The sequence below is a fragment of the Lepus europaeus genome, chromosome 9 (genome assembly GCF_033115175.1).
Source record: "Lepus europaeus isolate LE1 chromosome 9, mLepTim1.pri, whole genome shotgun sequence".
Taxonomy (NCBI): domain Eukaryota; kingdom Metazoa; phylum Chordata; class Mammalia; order Lagomorpha; family Leporidae; genus Lepus; species Lepus europaeus.
Window position 1 is genome coordinate 71350267 of NC_084835.1, and position 16502 is coordinate 71366768.

Here is a 16502-nt window from a genome sequence, read left to right on the forward strand (position 1 = left end):
GCGGACTTGCCAGGGAAAGGCCTGGCTCTCACCAGAAGATCATTGCATGAGGATGCATGGAAAGAGGGGTGAACCAGGCACTCGAGGCTGAGAAGAATGAGTGTCCCAGGGGCTGACGGGGCACAGAGGAGGGACACTGAGGAGGCAGACAGTGAAACGGGGGCTGCAAGGTCACTCCCCAGAGGACACGTCACCACCCAGGGACACGTCACTCCCCAGGAACACCTCATTCCCAAGAACACATCATTCCCCAAGGACACATCATCCCAAGGCCTTCCAGTCACTGCATCCATGATGGAGACCCCAGGATCACTAAGAAGCTCACAGTCAGCACTGAGGTGAGAGAGCTGGACACGAAGCTTGTGTCCCGAAGCCACAGAGGCTGGTGGCAGCAATGACTAAATGCATGTGAACTAGGAGCTTGGAGGGACCAGCATGTGGGGAGTGGGCAGACGGCCAACTGCAATCTCAGGAGCAAACAGACGCACAAGCAGCTTGCTCTTAGCCAAGCAACCCCCAAGGCCAACATCAGAGGTGGAGACTAAAGCTGTTGTCCAGTCTAGAGTCCCAGTTGCACACTTTGTTCTCCATCCCTACACAACACTCAGGGCCAGAACCCACTGATGGAAGCAGACTCAGATTCACGGAGTGAGCAGCCGGCAGGGCGATGGCGAGCGTGTCCAGGCCGCACATCTCTACTCTGAGGTGCTCCTAGATTGCTCCAACTGCCACACTTCCCACGAGCTAGCAGGCAGCTGCCACAAGAAAGGTTCACGCACAGAACTGTGTGGCTGCGTGTGGACAGATTGCTCGGGGAGGGGTGCAAGTCTGGGAAGAGACCCTCTGAGGTGTCAGGGAGGGCCTCACGGGAAGAGAGTGAACAGGGAGAGAAGCCCACGTGGCTGTCCAGGGACACAGTGGCCCCGGGGTGTGCAGTGCACTGACCCAGAGTCCGACCCTTCCCCTGCAAGGCAGGGAAGCTGGAGCCTGGAATGTGCATGTTTAGCTGTGGAGATCATGGCAGCTCATCGTGTGAGGCAAAGGCATACTCACATGACGCTGCCCTGAGAGTGCGCGCTCACGCCTCGAACGTGAACCCCGGTAGGTGCACCCCACACCTGGGGCTCAATAAGCCCCTTTCATGAGCATCTTGCACTACAGGAGATGCCATCAGGGTGCAGATTGGACTTTGGAATTAAAATGATTTGCTCTGCTAAATACCAGACACACTTGGCAAAGGTGAACCCATTTTGTGACCCCAGCATGGGTTCCTAATGTATTTGCAGGAACTTTAGAGATTTCAGAGCCGATTTAATGAAAACATGAAAGAATTGTAATAGGTTCCTGACTTGATAAGGCTCCAGGGATATTTACAACAAAAGCAAAGCAGCCTCCTGCAGAGGTCTGGGACTCACAGCCAAAACTTCATTCAGAAAGAACTCTCATCATGGTCTCCTGAAGCCGCGAGCACAGCCCGCTCCCCCAGCCCGGCCTCTGCTCTGCTCACCCCCACAGCCTGTCGCTGTCTCCGCTCCCTAGGAAGCCCCACACCTCCCCGCCAGCTTCCGGAGTGCAGCCAGCACCTCCTTGTTCCTCAGGCTGTAGATGAGGGGGTTCAGCATCGGGGTGAGCACGTTGCTGAACACAGACAGCGCCCGGTCCTGCTCTGGGCTGTGGGAAGAGGTGAAGCTCATGTAAATGAAGATGTTTGGGCGGGCGGAAGAAGAGACTCACCACCGTGAGGTGGGAGGAGCAGGTGGCCAGGACCTTCCGCCTGCCCTTGACGGAGCTCATGCGGACCACAGCGAGGAAGATGAGCATGTAGGAGGCTGTGATGAGACCGAAGGGGACGACCAGCAGCACCACGCTGGTCACCACCACCACGGACTGATACACGGACGTGTCCTCGCAGGACAGCTTGATGAGGACAGGGACCTCGCAGAAGAAGTGCTGGATCTCCCGGGACCCACAGATGGGGAAGTGCAGAGGGTAAACTGTGTGAACCAAGGAGCTGGCCGAGCCTCCAACCCAACACCCAGCCACCATGTGCAGGCAGAACCTGGGGCTCATGATGGCGGGGTAGCGCAGTGGGTTGCACACAGCCACGTAGCGGTCATACGCCATGAGGGTCAGGATGAGGCACTCAGACATCCCCAGCAACAGGAAGAAGAAGCTCTGTGTCCCGCAGCCAACCCAGGAGATGCCCCTCTCCCCTGTGAAGAAGTTGGTGGCCATCTTGGGGACGATGGTGGAGGTCAGTGTCAGGTCGATGAGGGAGAGCTGGCTGAGCAGGACGTACATGGGCGTGTGCAGCCGGGCGTCCCCCAGGATCAGGACGATCAGAAGAGCGTTTCCCAGGAAGGCCAGGACGTAGACGAGGACCACGGCGGCATTGAGGAGCAGGGAGTGCCGGGACCCAGGGAAGAGCCCGGCCAGGAGGAAGTCCGTGGCCGAAGAGGCGTTCCCACCCACCATGCCGCTGCAGGCACAAGGGAGACCACAAGTGCCACCACCACGCGTGACAGACTCGTGTCAGTCTGGGGGCCAGCGTTCGAGAACCTTCCCCCCAGCTCCGGGTTCTCACATAGCCTTTGCCCGCATCTCAGGGAGAGCACTTTCCCGTGTCTCTTGAACAATCACCTGACTTGGTAAATACAGAATACTGGACACACGACCCACGCCAGCACTAACCGGCCTCTGCTGAGCTGAGTTCTTCCGATTTTCTTCTTTCTTTCTTTCTTCTTTCTAAGTTGGAGAATCCTGTAAATACGAACACCCATTTCTAGAAATACAGGCTTAAACTGCTACACACTGTTTATGTTAGCCGTGGGCCCTAGCTAAGAACTTTTGTGCATTGGAGCACAAATGAAGGAAATTCTAATCAGTTCTTTCAATTTGGCTTTATAAATTATAAATCAATTACTTGGTTACATCCTAATGAAATAGCCTACTGTTTGCTTTCCTCTTGTTTGGTAATTGTCCTTATGTTATACACAGGGTGACAGAAATTGCTAGACGCACAGAACTGCCAACCATCAGTGTTCTGAATTACTGACCGAGGAAAGCTCTGGGATTTAACAGAGAATCTGACATCTACAGTGACTGATGACACGTCTGTCCTGTGTCTCAGACACAGACCTGGAGCTCTGCCCAGTGGTCTCCGCGGCCCCTGGCCCTGCTGCACGCGCCGCTGCACCTCTGCTCTCTGCAGGTTGAGCAGCTCCAGGAGCGCAGCCGCCCACACTTGCACAGGCACCTGCATGCAATGAACTTCTGGCGAGAGCCAGGCCTTTCCCTGGCAAGTCAGCTCACAGAAAGGTGGCCGCCCCACCCCAGCCTGGAGAGACAGTGCTGCCAGGCAGAAGTTTCCAGATGCTCAGCCTCCCGAACAGAGGGGCTCTGCTCAGCACGGGTCAAAACTCCCTGAAGTCCAGTCTGTTACTGCAGCCAGAGACCACTAATGTAAAGCCATGCCCCCCTCGGTCTTACACTGGCTGTTCAGCTGGCCGTCTGTATTCACAGTACTGTGTGCGTTTTGGACAAAAGATCAGTTCAGAAGAAAAACCACTGCTTGGATTTGAGCCGTCAGTCCAGTGAACTACAAATGCGGCGGGACTGGCTGACCTTGCCGGTCAGCGACCATGAGCACAAATTTGCTGCACACCACACTCACATCAGTTCAGGGAGTGCCAGCAACGAGTGCGTGTGCAGCCTGCGTGGTCCACTCACTATCATAGCACACTTGCTGAGCGCTCACGAGGGCAGCAGTGACCCGGGACAGGGCCTAAGCAGATCAGAGGCCAGTGTGCAGCACTGCCCAGCACCAGCCCCTGCGGTGCCCCTTGACAGTGGCCGTCAGCACCTTTAACTGCCCTGTTCTGTAATCCTCCCCTCTCCAGACGCCACCTGTCCGTCATAAGGCTGTGGGCTTACAACTCAGAGAATGCAACTGTCAAGTTTAGACACAGCCAACTAATGTTCAAACACTAAAAGCTGGAGCAAAGAAACATTCAAATGTGTCTAGCTCACTCCCACTTTAACTTAAGGACATCAAACTTTTACTTTGTATCTTGTAAATACACATTAACTAGCAGCCAACCACCTGAATCAAGAGGGGGTGCCTTTTAGGAAGGAAACTCTGTGGGGACTGAAACCAGACCCTGACAGTGTTCTTTGAGTAGAAATGCAAACATCACAGCAAAGAACTCTGCATCACTTCATACAATAAAGCCTATTGCGCCATTAAATGATTTCAGCTGACTAAGCCTTTTTGGGGTCAGCTCTGCACATGTTTCTGTTACTTGCTTTGTAAACAAGAAGGCTGAGCTGTGGGAGGGAAGAGTGCGATGCTGTGTGCGTTAGCCTGTAGGCTGCACTGCAGTCTCCCAGGTCCTGACGACCTTCCGGGCTCCGGGCCCCTCTTGTTAGCGTGCTCGAGGTTGGGCTGTGAGGGCACAGACAGTGCAGACATCGACAAAGTCAGCAAACGGCCATAGCTCAGGAAGCAAACCACCACAAGCCACAGGATAAGTTCAACGGGTTGTCCTACCTGCTGACTGAGTTTGGGCACATGATGGTGCCCCGTGTTCTACTGGGTTTGGTCAGACAAGAGTACCGATCACACCACAACCCCTGCCTTATACCCTCGACAAAAAACAGCTCAAAATGGATCAGGGATTTAAACATAAGACGAGAAACCGTAAAACCACTGGAGGAAAACACAGGGCAAGGACTCCAAGACATCGGCACAGGCAGTGGCTTTTTGGATCAGACTCCCCAAGTCCCAGCAATAAAGGCAAAAGTAGACAAATGGGAGTGCATAAAGCCAAGCAGCTTCTGTACAGCCCGGGAAAGTGAAGCGGGAGGAGAGAGCTGACAGAATGGGATCATATGTCTGCACACCTTGCGTCTGGATCTTTCACACAGAGCCCAAACAGAAATACCGATTCCAGGCAGACTTCCCCTCCACGCGGACTCTGAGCAGGCTGAGCCTAACACAGGCCTGGCCCAGCGCTGTGTTGCACGCATTGTATAGGGTGAACCAGCAGATGAACAATCTCTGTCTCTCTCTGTTACTCTGCTTTTCACATAAATTAATGAAATTAATCTTTAAAAAATAAAATAATGCACTGAGATACTTAAATATATATTTTAAGGCAATAAATATGCAAATGTAACTGAATATCTCTGAGGAGAAAGGGAAATAGGATCTGGAAAATATGAATTACTTTACCTGCAACTGTTTTCAATAAAACGTATAAAGCAAATAAAAAATAGAAGTTTCAGTAAAAACAGAATGTGACCAGTTCAGTAGGAGACAGAGCAGGAAACGTAAGACTACTGCAGTGCCAGGATCCCATTTGGACACTGGTTCAAGTCCCGGCTATCTACTTCCGCTACTGCTCTATGGCCTGGGAAGGCAATAGAAGATGGCCCAAGTCCTTGGGCCCCTGCACCCATGTGGAAGACCCAGAAGAAGCTCCTGGCTCCTGGTCAGATTGGAGCAGCTCCAGCTGTTGCGGCCATTTGGAGTGAACCAGCAGATGGAAGACCTCTCTGTCTCTACCTCTGCCTCTCTGTAACTCTGCCTTCAAATAAATACATAAATCTTAAAAAAAAAGAAAAAAGATTGGTGGAAAGAATTGTGGAAAGACCCCTGATGGCTACAGGTTTCCGATGGCTCTGACACACTGCCGTTGGCGGGGTCAGGGTCTGGAGAGCAGTGGGGCTCCGTGGCAAGCAGGCCAGACTTTGCAGCGTGGGGCTGAAGGTCCTGGGAGAGGACCCGTGTGGTGCTCAGGAGCCCGCTGAAGCTGACACTCGTGTTTGAAGGCTTGGGGGTGTCTGAGACGTGGGAAGGCAGCTCTGTCCTTACAGCAGGACAGAGAGCAAACACTGGTTCCAGCTTAGAGATTTTGACTGGGGGGCAGCGTCTGAGCATAGGAACAACCAGGACCAGACCCGACTCAGGATGGAGGGCCACCCTTGTGGAGTGGAGAAGACCCTGGCCCAGGCTGGGCTTCCACGAGTCACTCAGACTCCAGGTGATGCCATGACCTTGCCACCAGTTCCACCATTCACTCTCAGCATTCTAAATAAAAGCTCACACAGGAGCTGGTGCTGTGCTCTAGCAGGTGAAGCCACCGCCTGCTGTGCCAGCATCCCCATAGTGGTGCTGCTTTGTGGCTCAGCTGTGCCAATTCTGATTCAGCTCCCTGCTAATGCGCCTGGGAAAGCAGCAGAAGATGGCCTAAGAACTTAGGGTGCGCCTAAGACACTGCCCTTGGCTTTCCTCACTGACCTTAGCTTGGATTTTAGGGGTCTTCCTAAGAAGCAGGCTACTGTCTTTGGGAAATGATAGGAAAAGGAGGTTTAGACTCCAGCTGAGTGCCCTTCAGCCTGGGATCCTGACCCCATCCAGGTCTCCCAGGCACTGAGGGATGGGGCTGTGTTTGCCTAATTGTGCACAGTCAAGGGGATGGCATCGGGGCAGGAGAGGAACAGTCAGCAGCCCAGAGGGCCTTGGGAGCTCTTCCTGCTGGAAGGGTCCATGTCCTGGACCTGGAGGAAGTGACCTCACTTCCTTGGTGACGGGCCACAACAGAACATGGAACTCTGGTAACCAGGCACCCACATTGTAGTGGTAGCCATTGCCAGCTCACTTGATAGGAAGCGTTGCAGGGAGAACTATGTTCCCTTGCTGCTGCCCTTCAAGGCGAGGCTCTGGCCGAGCCAAAGCCCAGAATGAAGGTCTCTTCCAGCGTGTAACACGCTGGCTGAGCTCTCACTATGGACGCCTGTGGCCACGGGGGAGGAGGCAGCCACAGGTAACAGGGTTTAGCATCCCCTGGAAGTTCTATCCAGGCCCAGAGTCTCTGGTGACCCCGCGTGGGCTGTCCTCCCAACCCCATGAAGGGGACAAGAGGAGGGGCCCTTCCTGCACAGCACCAGGATTCAGGCATTGGACGAGGGTTGTGGTGTTGTCCGTACCCATTCCAGGGATGGAGCGGATGGGAAATTGGGTGTTGGGGGCCATTTTGTCTACTCAGGGGTTCCACGTGAGTTCTCCTGTGTCACCTGGAGTCCTCCTGGCTGGGGGTATACCCAGATGTCCCTCCGTATGTGACCTGGGGAGTGGAAATACTCACAGGGGTGTCTCCTGTGGGACACTGACGCCTTCTGGCCTGGCTCCGGGCACTCTGTTTGCAGGGCTCCACGCTGGAGATCAGCAATGATTCCCATGAGGAACTCATCTTCTCAGGCAATGGACAGGTGCGTCAGGCCAACAGCCGTGGACAGTGCTGGGCTGGGCTGAGGGAGGGGCCTAGGGAGATACACAGGTGGGGACTCAAGATGACCAGGCTGGGCCGAGGACCAGAGCCTGGATATAGGCACCTCTGGGCCCTGTCCTGGTGTTTCCCACCCGAGTGACTGACCCCAGTCTCGTTCCTAAGAGATCTCACTCCTTTGCTGCCCACAGACAGCTGGGTTATGGCAACCCCATGTTGGGTACTGGTGGGATGTTCAGGGGACAGGTTACTACTGGTACCCTGGATACAAAGTCAAGAGCGTCCACGTGTGTGACAGCAATGGGTTCCCCCCCAGCCCATGAATCCCGGGCAGGGGTCAGCTCCACTGTGCTTCATGACCTCCCCACAACCCACGACAGAGAACCCAAACCCCACACACAGGGTGAGGCTTACACGAGAGAGAGAGAGAGAGAGAGAGAGAGAGAGAGAGAGAGAGAGAGAGACTACTCCATGCATGTGTCAGCAGCATGTCCCTGGGTCTCAGCCCTGGAGCCCCCACCCATCTTCATCCTGTTCCATGAGAAAGGACATTTGTCCTGTGGCTCAGAGGGGATTCCAGTGCTTGTCCCCAGCTGCCCTGCTGCAGGTCACGGCCTCAGAGAGCGCCCCTGGAGCCTGGTCTGCTGGACAGTCACAGCCCAGGGCCCCACACGAGGGCGGCCCTCACACAGGAGTTTGCACACAGTGCTGGGGGCTGGATGTCCCTGTCTCCTGCTTGTGCATGTCCATCTCCGTTCCCGTGTTCTCGTGTTCTCCTGTGCTTCTCTGTGTCCTTGTCCCCTCTCCTTATCAGCACGGCAGTCCTGGGGCCCACTCCATGGCCTGGCCTAACGTCCATCAACTCCTCAGGAGTGCATGGCACATGCAACCACACTCAGGGACCCAGGTGTCAGAGCATCACCGTCACTCTCACAGGAGCTAATGCCCTGCTGAGACAGAGGCCCAGACAGCACATTCTGGGAGAGGGGCTGAGGTGTCCTCCTGGAGCAGCCATGGTCAAATCACCGTGCAGAAGGGCTGTGGCCGGGACACTGCCAGCTGCCATCTCTGCACTGCTGCTCCCAGCTGCTGGCCTCCCTGGGGGGATACTCTGCTCTCCCCACTCTCCCACACTGCTCTGTATGTGGCCAACAAAGTCACTCTGGGCCTTTCATGCCCAACCCCCCAGGGATGTGAGCGGTCACCTGCTGCAGCTGGTTGCCCTCTGTGAGGGGGTCTTCTCCCAGCCCAGACTCCCGTGGTTGGGGGTCCCTGGAGCCTCCTCTGACTCCTGTCCCTGCTGGTCCTCCCTAGTTTGGAGGTGTGTCCACACTGCACCTGGCAGAGGTCTGCCCCCTGCGGAGCCTGCAGCCAGGCACCAAGGCGAAGCTGGAGGAGTCCCTGGTCCCGGCCTCCCCAGGAAGAACCATCGCTTACCTGTCCACTTTGCTGTGCTCATATGGTGACTTCAGCACTGTTCCGTATTTCCTGGACCAGATATTCCACAGGTGAGCGTCTGTGCCCTCCAGGCACAGGGGCCTCTGCTGCCCCCTAGCCGTGGCTCTCTGTGCCTGCGTGCTCCTCTGAGAAGGGGGTGGTGTGGGTGTGAGCCTCAGGGGATGTACAGGGACCATGTGACTGCAGACATGGCAGGGGCCTGGTGCCTGCTCCGTGGCCAGGGCTGCTGGCACTGCGCTCATCCCTCTTCTTCTGGTCTCTGCACCCTCGGGACTCAATAGCCCACGGCACTCGAGGTTTGGAAAACCCCACAGAGAGCAGCCCTGCCTTCCCATCTGTAAAGGAGGCCTCCCAGCCCCAGTCCCTGATACAGACAGAGCAGGGCCCGGGCACTGGGTGTTGGGCCCAGGCCCCTCAGCTCTCTGGCAAGGATCCGTGTGGGGTTCATCCCCACAGCACGTGAATATTAAACACTCTGGGCAGTCACTTTGCAGACACGTGTCACAGCTCAGCGAGCAAAGCAGACAGCATTCCCGGGGCCTCATGACCTGGGAGGACCAGACTCTCCCAGCTGAACGCCTGCCCGGGTCCTGTCCACAGGGTCAGAGGGGAGAGGATCGTCCTCCCATGGTCTTGCCAGGATGTCAGAGCCCAGGCCCCACTAGGACGTCACGGACTGTGGGTCCAGTCGGAGGCCTTCTGTCCCTGCCAACTGTGGGAGCAAAATGTGGGCTGTGGCTGGGGAGGGACAGACAGGATGTGGATCTCCCACTTCCTGTGACTCCTCTTAGAGCACCGAGGCCCGGGGACTCCCCACGAAGGAAAGGAGAACAGAGCTGGGAAGGGGGTCCCAGACCTGCAAAGGAGAGAGGATGCTAGGGCGCAGAGCAGCCAGGGGTCCATAGCCAGGACAGGTGCTTCCCAGCTCCACCCATGCTCCCGGCCCCCTCCCCAGGATGCCAAGACTACAGAGGTCCTAGATACCTGCTCCTAAGTCTGCCTGGAGCCTCTGTGCTGAGCACCAGGGGCCCTCCCCTCAGGAAAGAAGGTCCCTGGGAGGCTGTCACCACGGGTGTGCACCAGCCCTGTTGACCAGGTCTGCCACGGCCAGGACAGCCCAGGAGGGCTTGGGGGGTGGGTCATGCTCTGGACAGGCTGAGGCATGCCCAGGGCCCCAGAGCCACAGAAGGGCCCCTGGCAGTGCAGTGTGGTGGCCAAGGCCAGCCTCTGACCCCGCTGCCCTCGCTTGCGTCCCCAGCAACATGGCTTCCTTCCTGGGACGCTGCAGAGACCTGTACGAGGCAGAGCTCCATGGCCACACCAGCCTTCCACTGCTGAAGATGAAGGTGGGCTGCAAGCCTGTCAGCCTGCCTGGAGGAGACCTGGGGACCCAGGTGTATTTTCTGTATGCCCTGCCCGGACACGCCCAGCGCCCTGAGGCCACAGCAGACGGTGAGGGGCAGCGCAGTCTGCAGGTCTCTCAGGGGTGGTGTTTGGGGCTGGACTCCCCTTCCAGGCGGTGCGACCCCTCGGGGTTTGCAGAGGCCACTGGAAGGTGATTCACGTTGGCGACCCTTTCTCTTCTTCCAGCTCCCGCTCTGCGTGCAGGGCCACCACCCTTCCGCGCACTGGCTCTCGAGCCAGCTGCAGCACCGCTGGCTCAGCCAGGACCTGCTCCAGAGCCAGGGCCAGCTTCCCCACGGGGCCTGCCCCCATGCGCACAGTCAGCACCAGGGCCAGCTCCACAGGCCTCCTCTGGATGGGCTGGGCCTGCAGAGGAGCTGCCTGGGGCGGAGATGGTTGACATCACCGCCTTCTCCCCCAGGACGATGGCAGAACAGCTCACGCTTCTGGATGCGGTGAGCAGCCGGCTCTGCTGGGCAGGGCCAGGACCACGGCGTCCCTGTGGCAGCTGGCGTCCCACACAAGCCCTGGCCAGAGTCAGCCCAGGCTCCATGTCAGCCCCAGTGTGACCTGGGCTCGTTTCTCATGTCCTAACCCACCTGTCCCCTGTGGACAGCAGAGATGGGGCACACTCATGCCAGGTGCTCAGAGCGGCAGACAGAAAGCTGGGCACGGTGTGGCCCGGAGGTGGTGGAGGGCACTCACTGTGGTGCAGCCAGGCCCCTGTCCCTGCCAGTCTGCCCAGAATGCCTTACCTGTCTCAGCACTGATTAGGCTTCAGAGTTGGACGGGGTCCCAGAGCAGACACACAAACAGAGCCCCTTGGTGTAGCTGCCACAGGGAGGTGCGCTGGGATGGGACAAGGAGCATAGGGCTGATGGTGATGGGCTGAGGGATGGGGAGTTGGCCAGGATGCCCGGGAGAAAACACCTCTGTGTCTTCTCTCCAAGAATGGGCTCTGGGCCATGGGGCTCTGGGCACCCTCAGTGGGCTGCTGCTCCCACTGCTGTGAGCCCCATGCACAGCATCCTGGGAGTGTGGGCACCGGTGCACTCTGAGTGGGGGTGGCTGTGCCCATGGGTCACTCTCCTCCCCAGGAGCTGTTCCAGAAGGTCGTGCCCTTCCACTGCCTGGGCTCCGTCTGGACCAAGAGCAGCAAGAGAGGCAAGGAACACCTGGCCTCCACTGTCCATGCCACCGTCCAGCAGTTCAACTGCGTGACAAATTGTGTAGTAACCACATGCTTGGGGGACCCCAGCAGGAAGGCCACGGACAGGGCCCGTGTGGTGGAGCACTGGATCAAGGTGGCCAAGGTCAGCTGCGGGCAACCAGGGCCCTTGCTCCCTGCACTCTGGGAATGGCCACTTTGCTCTATCAGCCCATGGGAATACAACCTGTGGCTGAAGACCCTGCACAGACCCTGGGCCCTTCCTGGCAGGGAGGGGCCTGACCTGACTCACTTCCCCCAGGGGTGCATGCTCACCTGCCACCTGAACCTCCGTGTGGGTTGAACCCAATCCTCTCCCTGTGAGGGTGGCCATGGTTCCCTTGTGCCTTCCTGTGGCTCCGTGGGCATCTGATGCAGGAGGGGGACGTCAGCCCAGGGGATCCAGGTGACTTCTCCCTCATCCACTCTGCTCTCCAGGAGTGCCAGACCCTCAGGAACGTTTCCTCGGCCCATGCCATCCTCACTGCTCTACAGACCTCCCCAATTTGTCGCCTGCAAGAGACGTGGGGAGAAGTCTCCAGGTGGGTGCCTTCTCCCACAGGAGCACCAGGGTGTACCTGGGACCCTAGGACTCAGCACTAACCCCATGATCTGGGAGGGGCCAGACGTGGACTCTAAGGGGAGGCATGGGGAACGTCACCTTCGAGACCCCTAGACCTTCTGCCTCATGTTTGCCTCAGGATGCTATTTGCTTTGCTGTCAGGCACCAGTTCTTGAATAGTGCTCCTGGGCAGCACCGGAGCTCCCTGTGCAGGTGAACGTGAGGCGGAACGGTGCTGCTCCGTGGAGGGGAGGGGCCCAGGAGAACCACTTGAGCTTCCCCCGTCCCCTGGGCCCCAGGGCTTCGGGAACTCAGTGGAAACTCACCTGGGCCGTGTGCATCCTCCTTGCTCTCGAGCAAAGGGAGCTGCACTCACCACCCTCCCATCACACCGAGTGGCTCCTCCTGGTTTCCCATCTCCACAGGAGAAGCTGCAAAAAATTTGAGCGCCTGTGTGAGAAGGACAATGGCTTGAGCAGGGATCGGCTCACCAAGGTAGGGGGCTGGGAAGTGGGGTAAGTGTTTGGGGGTAGGGTGAGGGGTGGAGTGAGGGCCTGGGGCAGGGGTGGTGTTGGCCGGCAGGACAGGCTCTGTGCGCCTGACCCCACCCGGGCTGTGTGGCAGAGTGGCAGGAAGGACTTCCCTCCTTCCACAGGGTGACCTCGGTTCCTCACAAAGCCAGGCCCTGCCTGGGATCTGCCTGCCCAGGACCTGCATGGGGAAGGCCACCTGCCTGCACTGGGGAGGGGGGAACTGAACACGGGTGTCCCAGGGCCCGTGGTCCATGGTTTCCGAGCATCAGGTGCAGTGGGCACATGAGAAACAGATGCACCTGTGGCTGTGATGCCCATCCTGCCCTGACCCACTGCCCATCGCCTGAGGTCCTGGGATTCTCACCCTGCCCAGGGCAATGACATCATCTGCAGGTAGACGATGAGAAGCTCCTGAGGCCTCCTCACACACGCCTGGTGGCTCTGTCCTGACCACATCTCAATGCCTTCCACCTAAGGGAGGAAGCAAAGTGTCGCCACCCAGAGCCTGTGCAGGCCCTGCCTGTCACTCAGAGATGATCCCTGGGGGCCACGCCCTGAGTGGTAGGGGAGATGTGCAGCAGAAGCTGTGGTTCGTCCTTGACCCTGCTGGGGGTGGGGGGAGCACCCAGTGGGGCTGGGTGGCCAGCACCTATCAGCCAGGCCTCCTGAGACCACCTGGCCCTCTCCCTCCATGGCTGTGCCTGGCCAGGGACCAGGACACAGAGAGCCCTGATGGACTCCTGGCCAGGGGTGCAGCTGGGGTTGTGGTGAAGCAGTGGGGTGCCAGTCGGCTGGGGGCAGGGCAGGCTCTCCTGTGTGGCCCTGGGCTGGTCACTGCCCATGGCCTCTGATTTCTCAAGTAGAGGATGGGGCTGGTGAGCCTGTTGTGCAGAGCTCACGGGGGTCGGTGAGGCACCAGGAAGGGTGATGTGTGGTGCAGGGCCTGGCCTTCCTCCCAGGGGACAGTGAGGAGGAGGAGGGCAGAGGTAGGATGCTGAGTCAGGACAGCTGTGGGGGGGGCACCCAGCACCCTCACTAGCCAAGGAGCAGACCCAAGGAGGCCCCTTGCTCAAGGTGCCCCCAGTGAGGGTGGGAGCCACAGCATCCAGACAGAGTGCACTTGGGGGAGGGGCTCAGACATGCAGGGCCCCAGCAGAGGGCCCAGGTGTGGGCAGGGGTGGGAAGGACAGGCCCTATGACCCTGACCTTGATCCTGGCAGAAGGGGGCCTTCAAGCTTGCTGCCCGGGAGCAGAATCCACAGAGAGCCCAGATGAGGCTGCGGAAACAACAGAAGGTGCGTGTGCCCGGGCGAGGGGACTCCTCCGTCACACCGGGGCCCGAGCCACAGGAGCAGGGCTAACACCTCCAGCCCTCCCTGCGGTCCCCACACTGCCTCAGTGGCCTCCACCGGAGAGACCAGAGCCAGGGCCTGGGGCAGCTGGGCTCTCAGTGCACTTGGGGCTGAGGTGGCGCTGGTCGAAACAGGGCCTGTGTGCCCTTGGACATCCCAGCAGGAGTCCTAGGGGTGCCTGCTGTCCTGGGAGTAGCTGGGAGGATGGAGAATGGGGGAGGCTGCCAAGGTCCTGGAGGGCTCCCGGGGGGAGACATGAGCCAGGGTCCAGGAGCTGGGGTGGAGGGGTCTCTGGGGCAGGGCTTGGGTGGCACCTGAGAGCAGGTGCTCATCACCACCCCCTGCGGCACAGGGAGTCGTCCCCTTTCTTGGCACTTACCTGAAATACCTGGTGATGTTGGACACTGTGATGGGGGACTCTGTGCATGTGAGTGATCCTGGGGCAGGTGGGGTGGGCCCGGGTCCCTGAGGCTGGCGGGGGGAGGTGCGGGGAGAGCCTGTACTGCATTCTTAGCCTTCTGCGCTGCCAGCCCTTCTCCTGAACCTCCCAGCCGTCCCTGGGGCTGGGGCTTCACTGCCTCTGCCCTGTGAGTGTCGGGGCCTCCAACTGGGTGCCCCTCCCTCTCCTGGAGGGACAAAGCTACACAAGGTCTTGGCTGAGCCTCCTTGGCCTCCCCCTTGGGTAGGCTCCATGGGCAGGAGAGAAATTGGGCCCAGCAAGGTCAGGAAGCACTGACATGGCCAAGCACCCTCGCCCATCCCAGCCTCTGTTTCCCTCCTGTCACCAGGCAGGGTGAGAACAGCAGGTGCCTGAGCCTCAGCTGCCAGGTCCCCTCTCCAGAGCTCACCCAGATCCTTGTCCTTTCCCACCCGCATCCCCTTGACGGCCTCATGAAGGGGAGGGTCGGGGCTGGGCCTGGCTGGGGGCAGTTCTGATGGACTCTGTCTGCCTTCCAGCAGGCTGACTTCAGCTTCGAGAAACTGAATAAGGTGAGCAGCTGTGGCCTCACTCAGGGCAGGAGGGCACTGGGGGTCACAGGTGGTCCTGTTCAGGACCCCCATGCATCACCCCTGCAGCTTTGCTCTATTAGGAGGGCTGGGTGCACATGAGGGGGAGACCCATCCCTAGGGTGGGTGCGGGTAGAGGACTGGAATCAAGGAGATGCCCCTGGGGAGGGGCTGTTGGCACCCCTGTCGAAGGCCAGGGTGCGGCCTGCATGGGCTGGATTGGAGGAGGCCTCTTTAGAGGAAACACCCAGAACCCCGCGGCCCCTCCCCTACCAGGTCCCCACAGCGTTCCCAGCCCAGGCGCTGACCGTGTCCTGTGTGCCCCTCTGTCCCCAGGAAATTAAAGTCCTGCAAGAAATCCAACTGCTGCAGGTGGCAGCGAGCAATTATTATTTTAAGCGTGATGAGGAGTTTGGCGTGTGGTTCCGGTCTGTGGAGTATCTCACTGAGAAGGAGAGGTGAGTGATGGGCAGGAATTGGGTGAAGCCCAGGGGTGTTGGGGGTGGGGAGGGCTCTCCCTGCTGTGCAGCTGGGGGAGCACCGTCCAGGCCCCCTGGTGGCAGCAGGCCCTGTCCTATGGGCACTGCTGGCCCCCAGGACTGCAGCTCCTGGGCAGGCCCTGGGAGGGAGGCCTGAGCTGAGGCTCTTGGTGGACTCATGGCTGTGCTCTCTCCGTTAGCTACGCCCTGTCCCGCCAGCTGGAGCCCTCTGCCAAGAGGCCCGCAGCAGCCTCAAGGCCATGAACACCATTGTGATGCCCTTGTGACCGAGTGCTGGGACCTCAGGGGCAGATCTGAGCTCATTGGGAGCCTGGTGCCTGGGACAGTGGCCTCCCTGCTGTGAAGCTGAGGCCTGCGTTGTGTCAGTTTAATTGCCCCTCTTATGTTCTCTCCTTTCCCCCATTGAACTATAGTCACTGTTAGTAGCTCCCTGTTAGAGTTTTATTAAAGTTAATGTAAATATGTTGCACCATGAGTTTCATGCTTCCTCGTCATCGCTTCCCCGTAACTGAGGTTGTGAGCGGTGTTCCACCGTGCAAATGCGCCGTGGGCATGGGCCCCTCCTAGTTGCAGCTCCTGGAGCTGCACCTCGCTGGGTGAGGTTCCCTGAGGTTCTTCTCCTAAGAGGCGCTGGCAGATCACTTGGTGCCTGGTGTAAAAATCCTGCCTGGCTCCTCTTGCACTTTCTGCCCTGGGTTTAGGATGTTGGGTGCAGCCTGGCCTGGCCTGGCTGTGGTGGGCATATGGGAGGTGAACCAGCAGATGGAAGGTCTCTCTATCTCTGTGTTTGCCTTCCAAATAAATAAAAGAGGGGCTGGTGCTGTGGCATGGTGGGTAAAGCTATCACCTGCAGTGCTGGCATCAGGGGTGTGTTCGAGTCCCGGCTGCTCTCCTTCTAATCCAGTCTCTGCTATGGCCTGGGAAAACAGTATGGGATGGCCCCAGTCCTTGGGCCCCTGCACCTACGCAGGAGACCCAGAAGAAACTCTGGCTCCTGGCATCTGATCAGCCCAGCTCCAGCCATTGTGGCCATTTGGGGAGTGCACCAGCAAATGGAAGACCTCTCTCTCTCTGCCTCTACCTCTAGCTTTCAAACAAACAAATCTTTTTTTAAAACTTTTATTTATTGAATATAAATTTGCAAAGTACAGCTTATGGATGACAATGGCTTCCCCCCCCCCATAACTTC

General features: G+C 58.4%; 2 protein-coding genes across 2 annotated transcripts; one reads left to right on the forward strand and one right to left on the reverse strand.

Annotated features, from left to right (window-relative positions):
* Window positions 1-1535: 1535 nt before the first annotated feature.
* On the reverse strand, window positions 1536-6636 carry LOC133766297 (olfactory receptor 2L3-like). Its single transcript, XM_062199987.1, is given in 4 exon segments — window positions 1536-1706; window positions 1708-2468; window positions 6546-6561; window positions 6631-6636. Coding segments are annotated over 4 exon segments (954 nt in total).
* A 628-nt stretch (window positions 6637-7264) lies between these two features.
* On the forward strand, window positions 7265-15556 carry LOC133766298 (ral-GDS-related protein-like). The gene is made up of 14 exons (XM_062199988.1): window positions 7265-7272; window positions 7481-7509; window positions 8323-8402; window positions 8604-8797; window positions 10006-10199; window positions 10338-10606; window positions 11249-11464; window positions 11797-11900; window positions 12346-12415; window positions 13674-13748; window positions 14158-14232; window positions 14763-14795; window positions 15150-15271; window positions 15493-15556. Exons 1-14 carry the CDS (start codon window positions 7265-7267, stop codon window positions 15554-15556), a joined length of 1533 nt encoding a protein of 510 aa, XP_062055972.1.
* The last annotated feature ends 946 nt before the right edge of the window (window positions 15557-16502 follow it).

What these genes read in the sequence shown, in the direction of transcription:
- LOC133766298 (XM_062199988.1), top strand. An exon ending in AGCTCACGCTTCTGGATGCG is followed by an intron (nt 10,607 to 11,248) that starts GTGAGCAGCCGG and finishes TCTCCTCCCCAG; the next exon opens with GAGCTGTTCCAGAAGGTCGT. An exon ending in TGATGGGGGACTCTGTGCAT is followed by an intron (nt 14,233 to 14,762) that starts GTGAGTGATCCT and finishes TCTGCCTTCCAG; the next exon opens with CAGGCTGACTTCAGCTTCGA.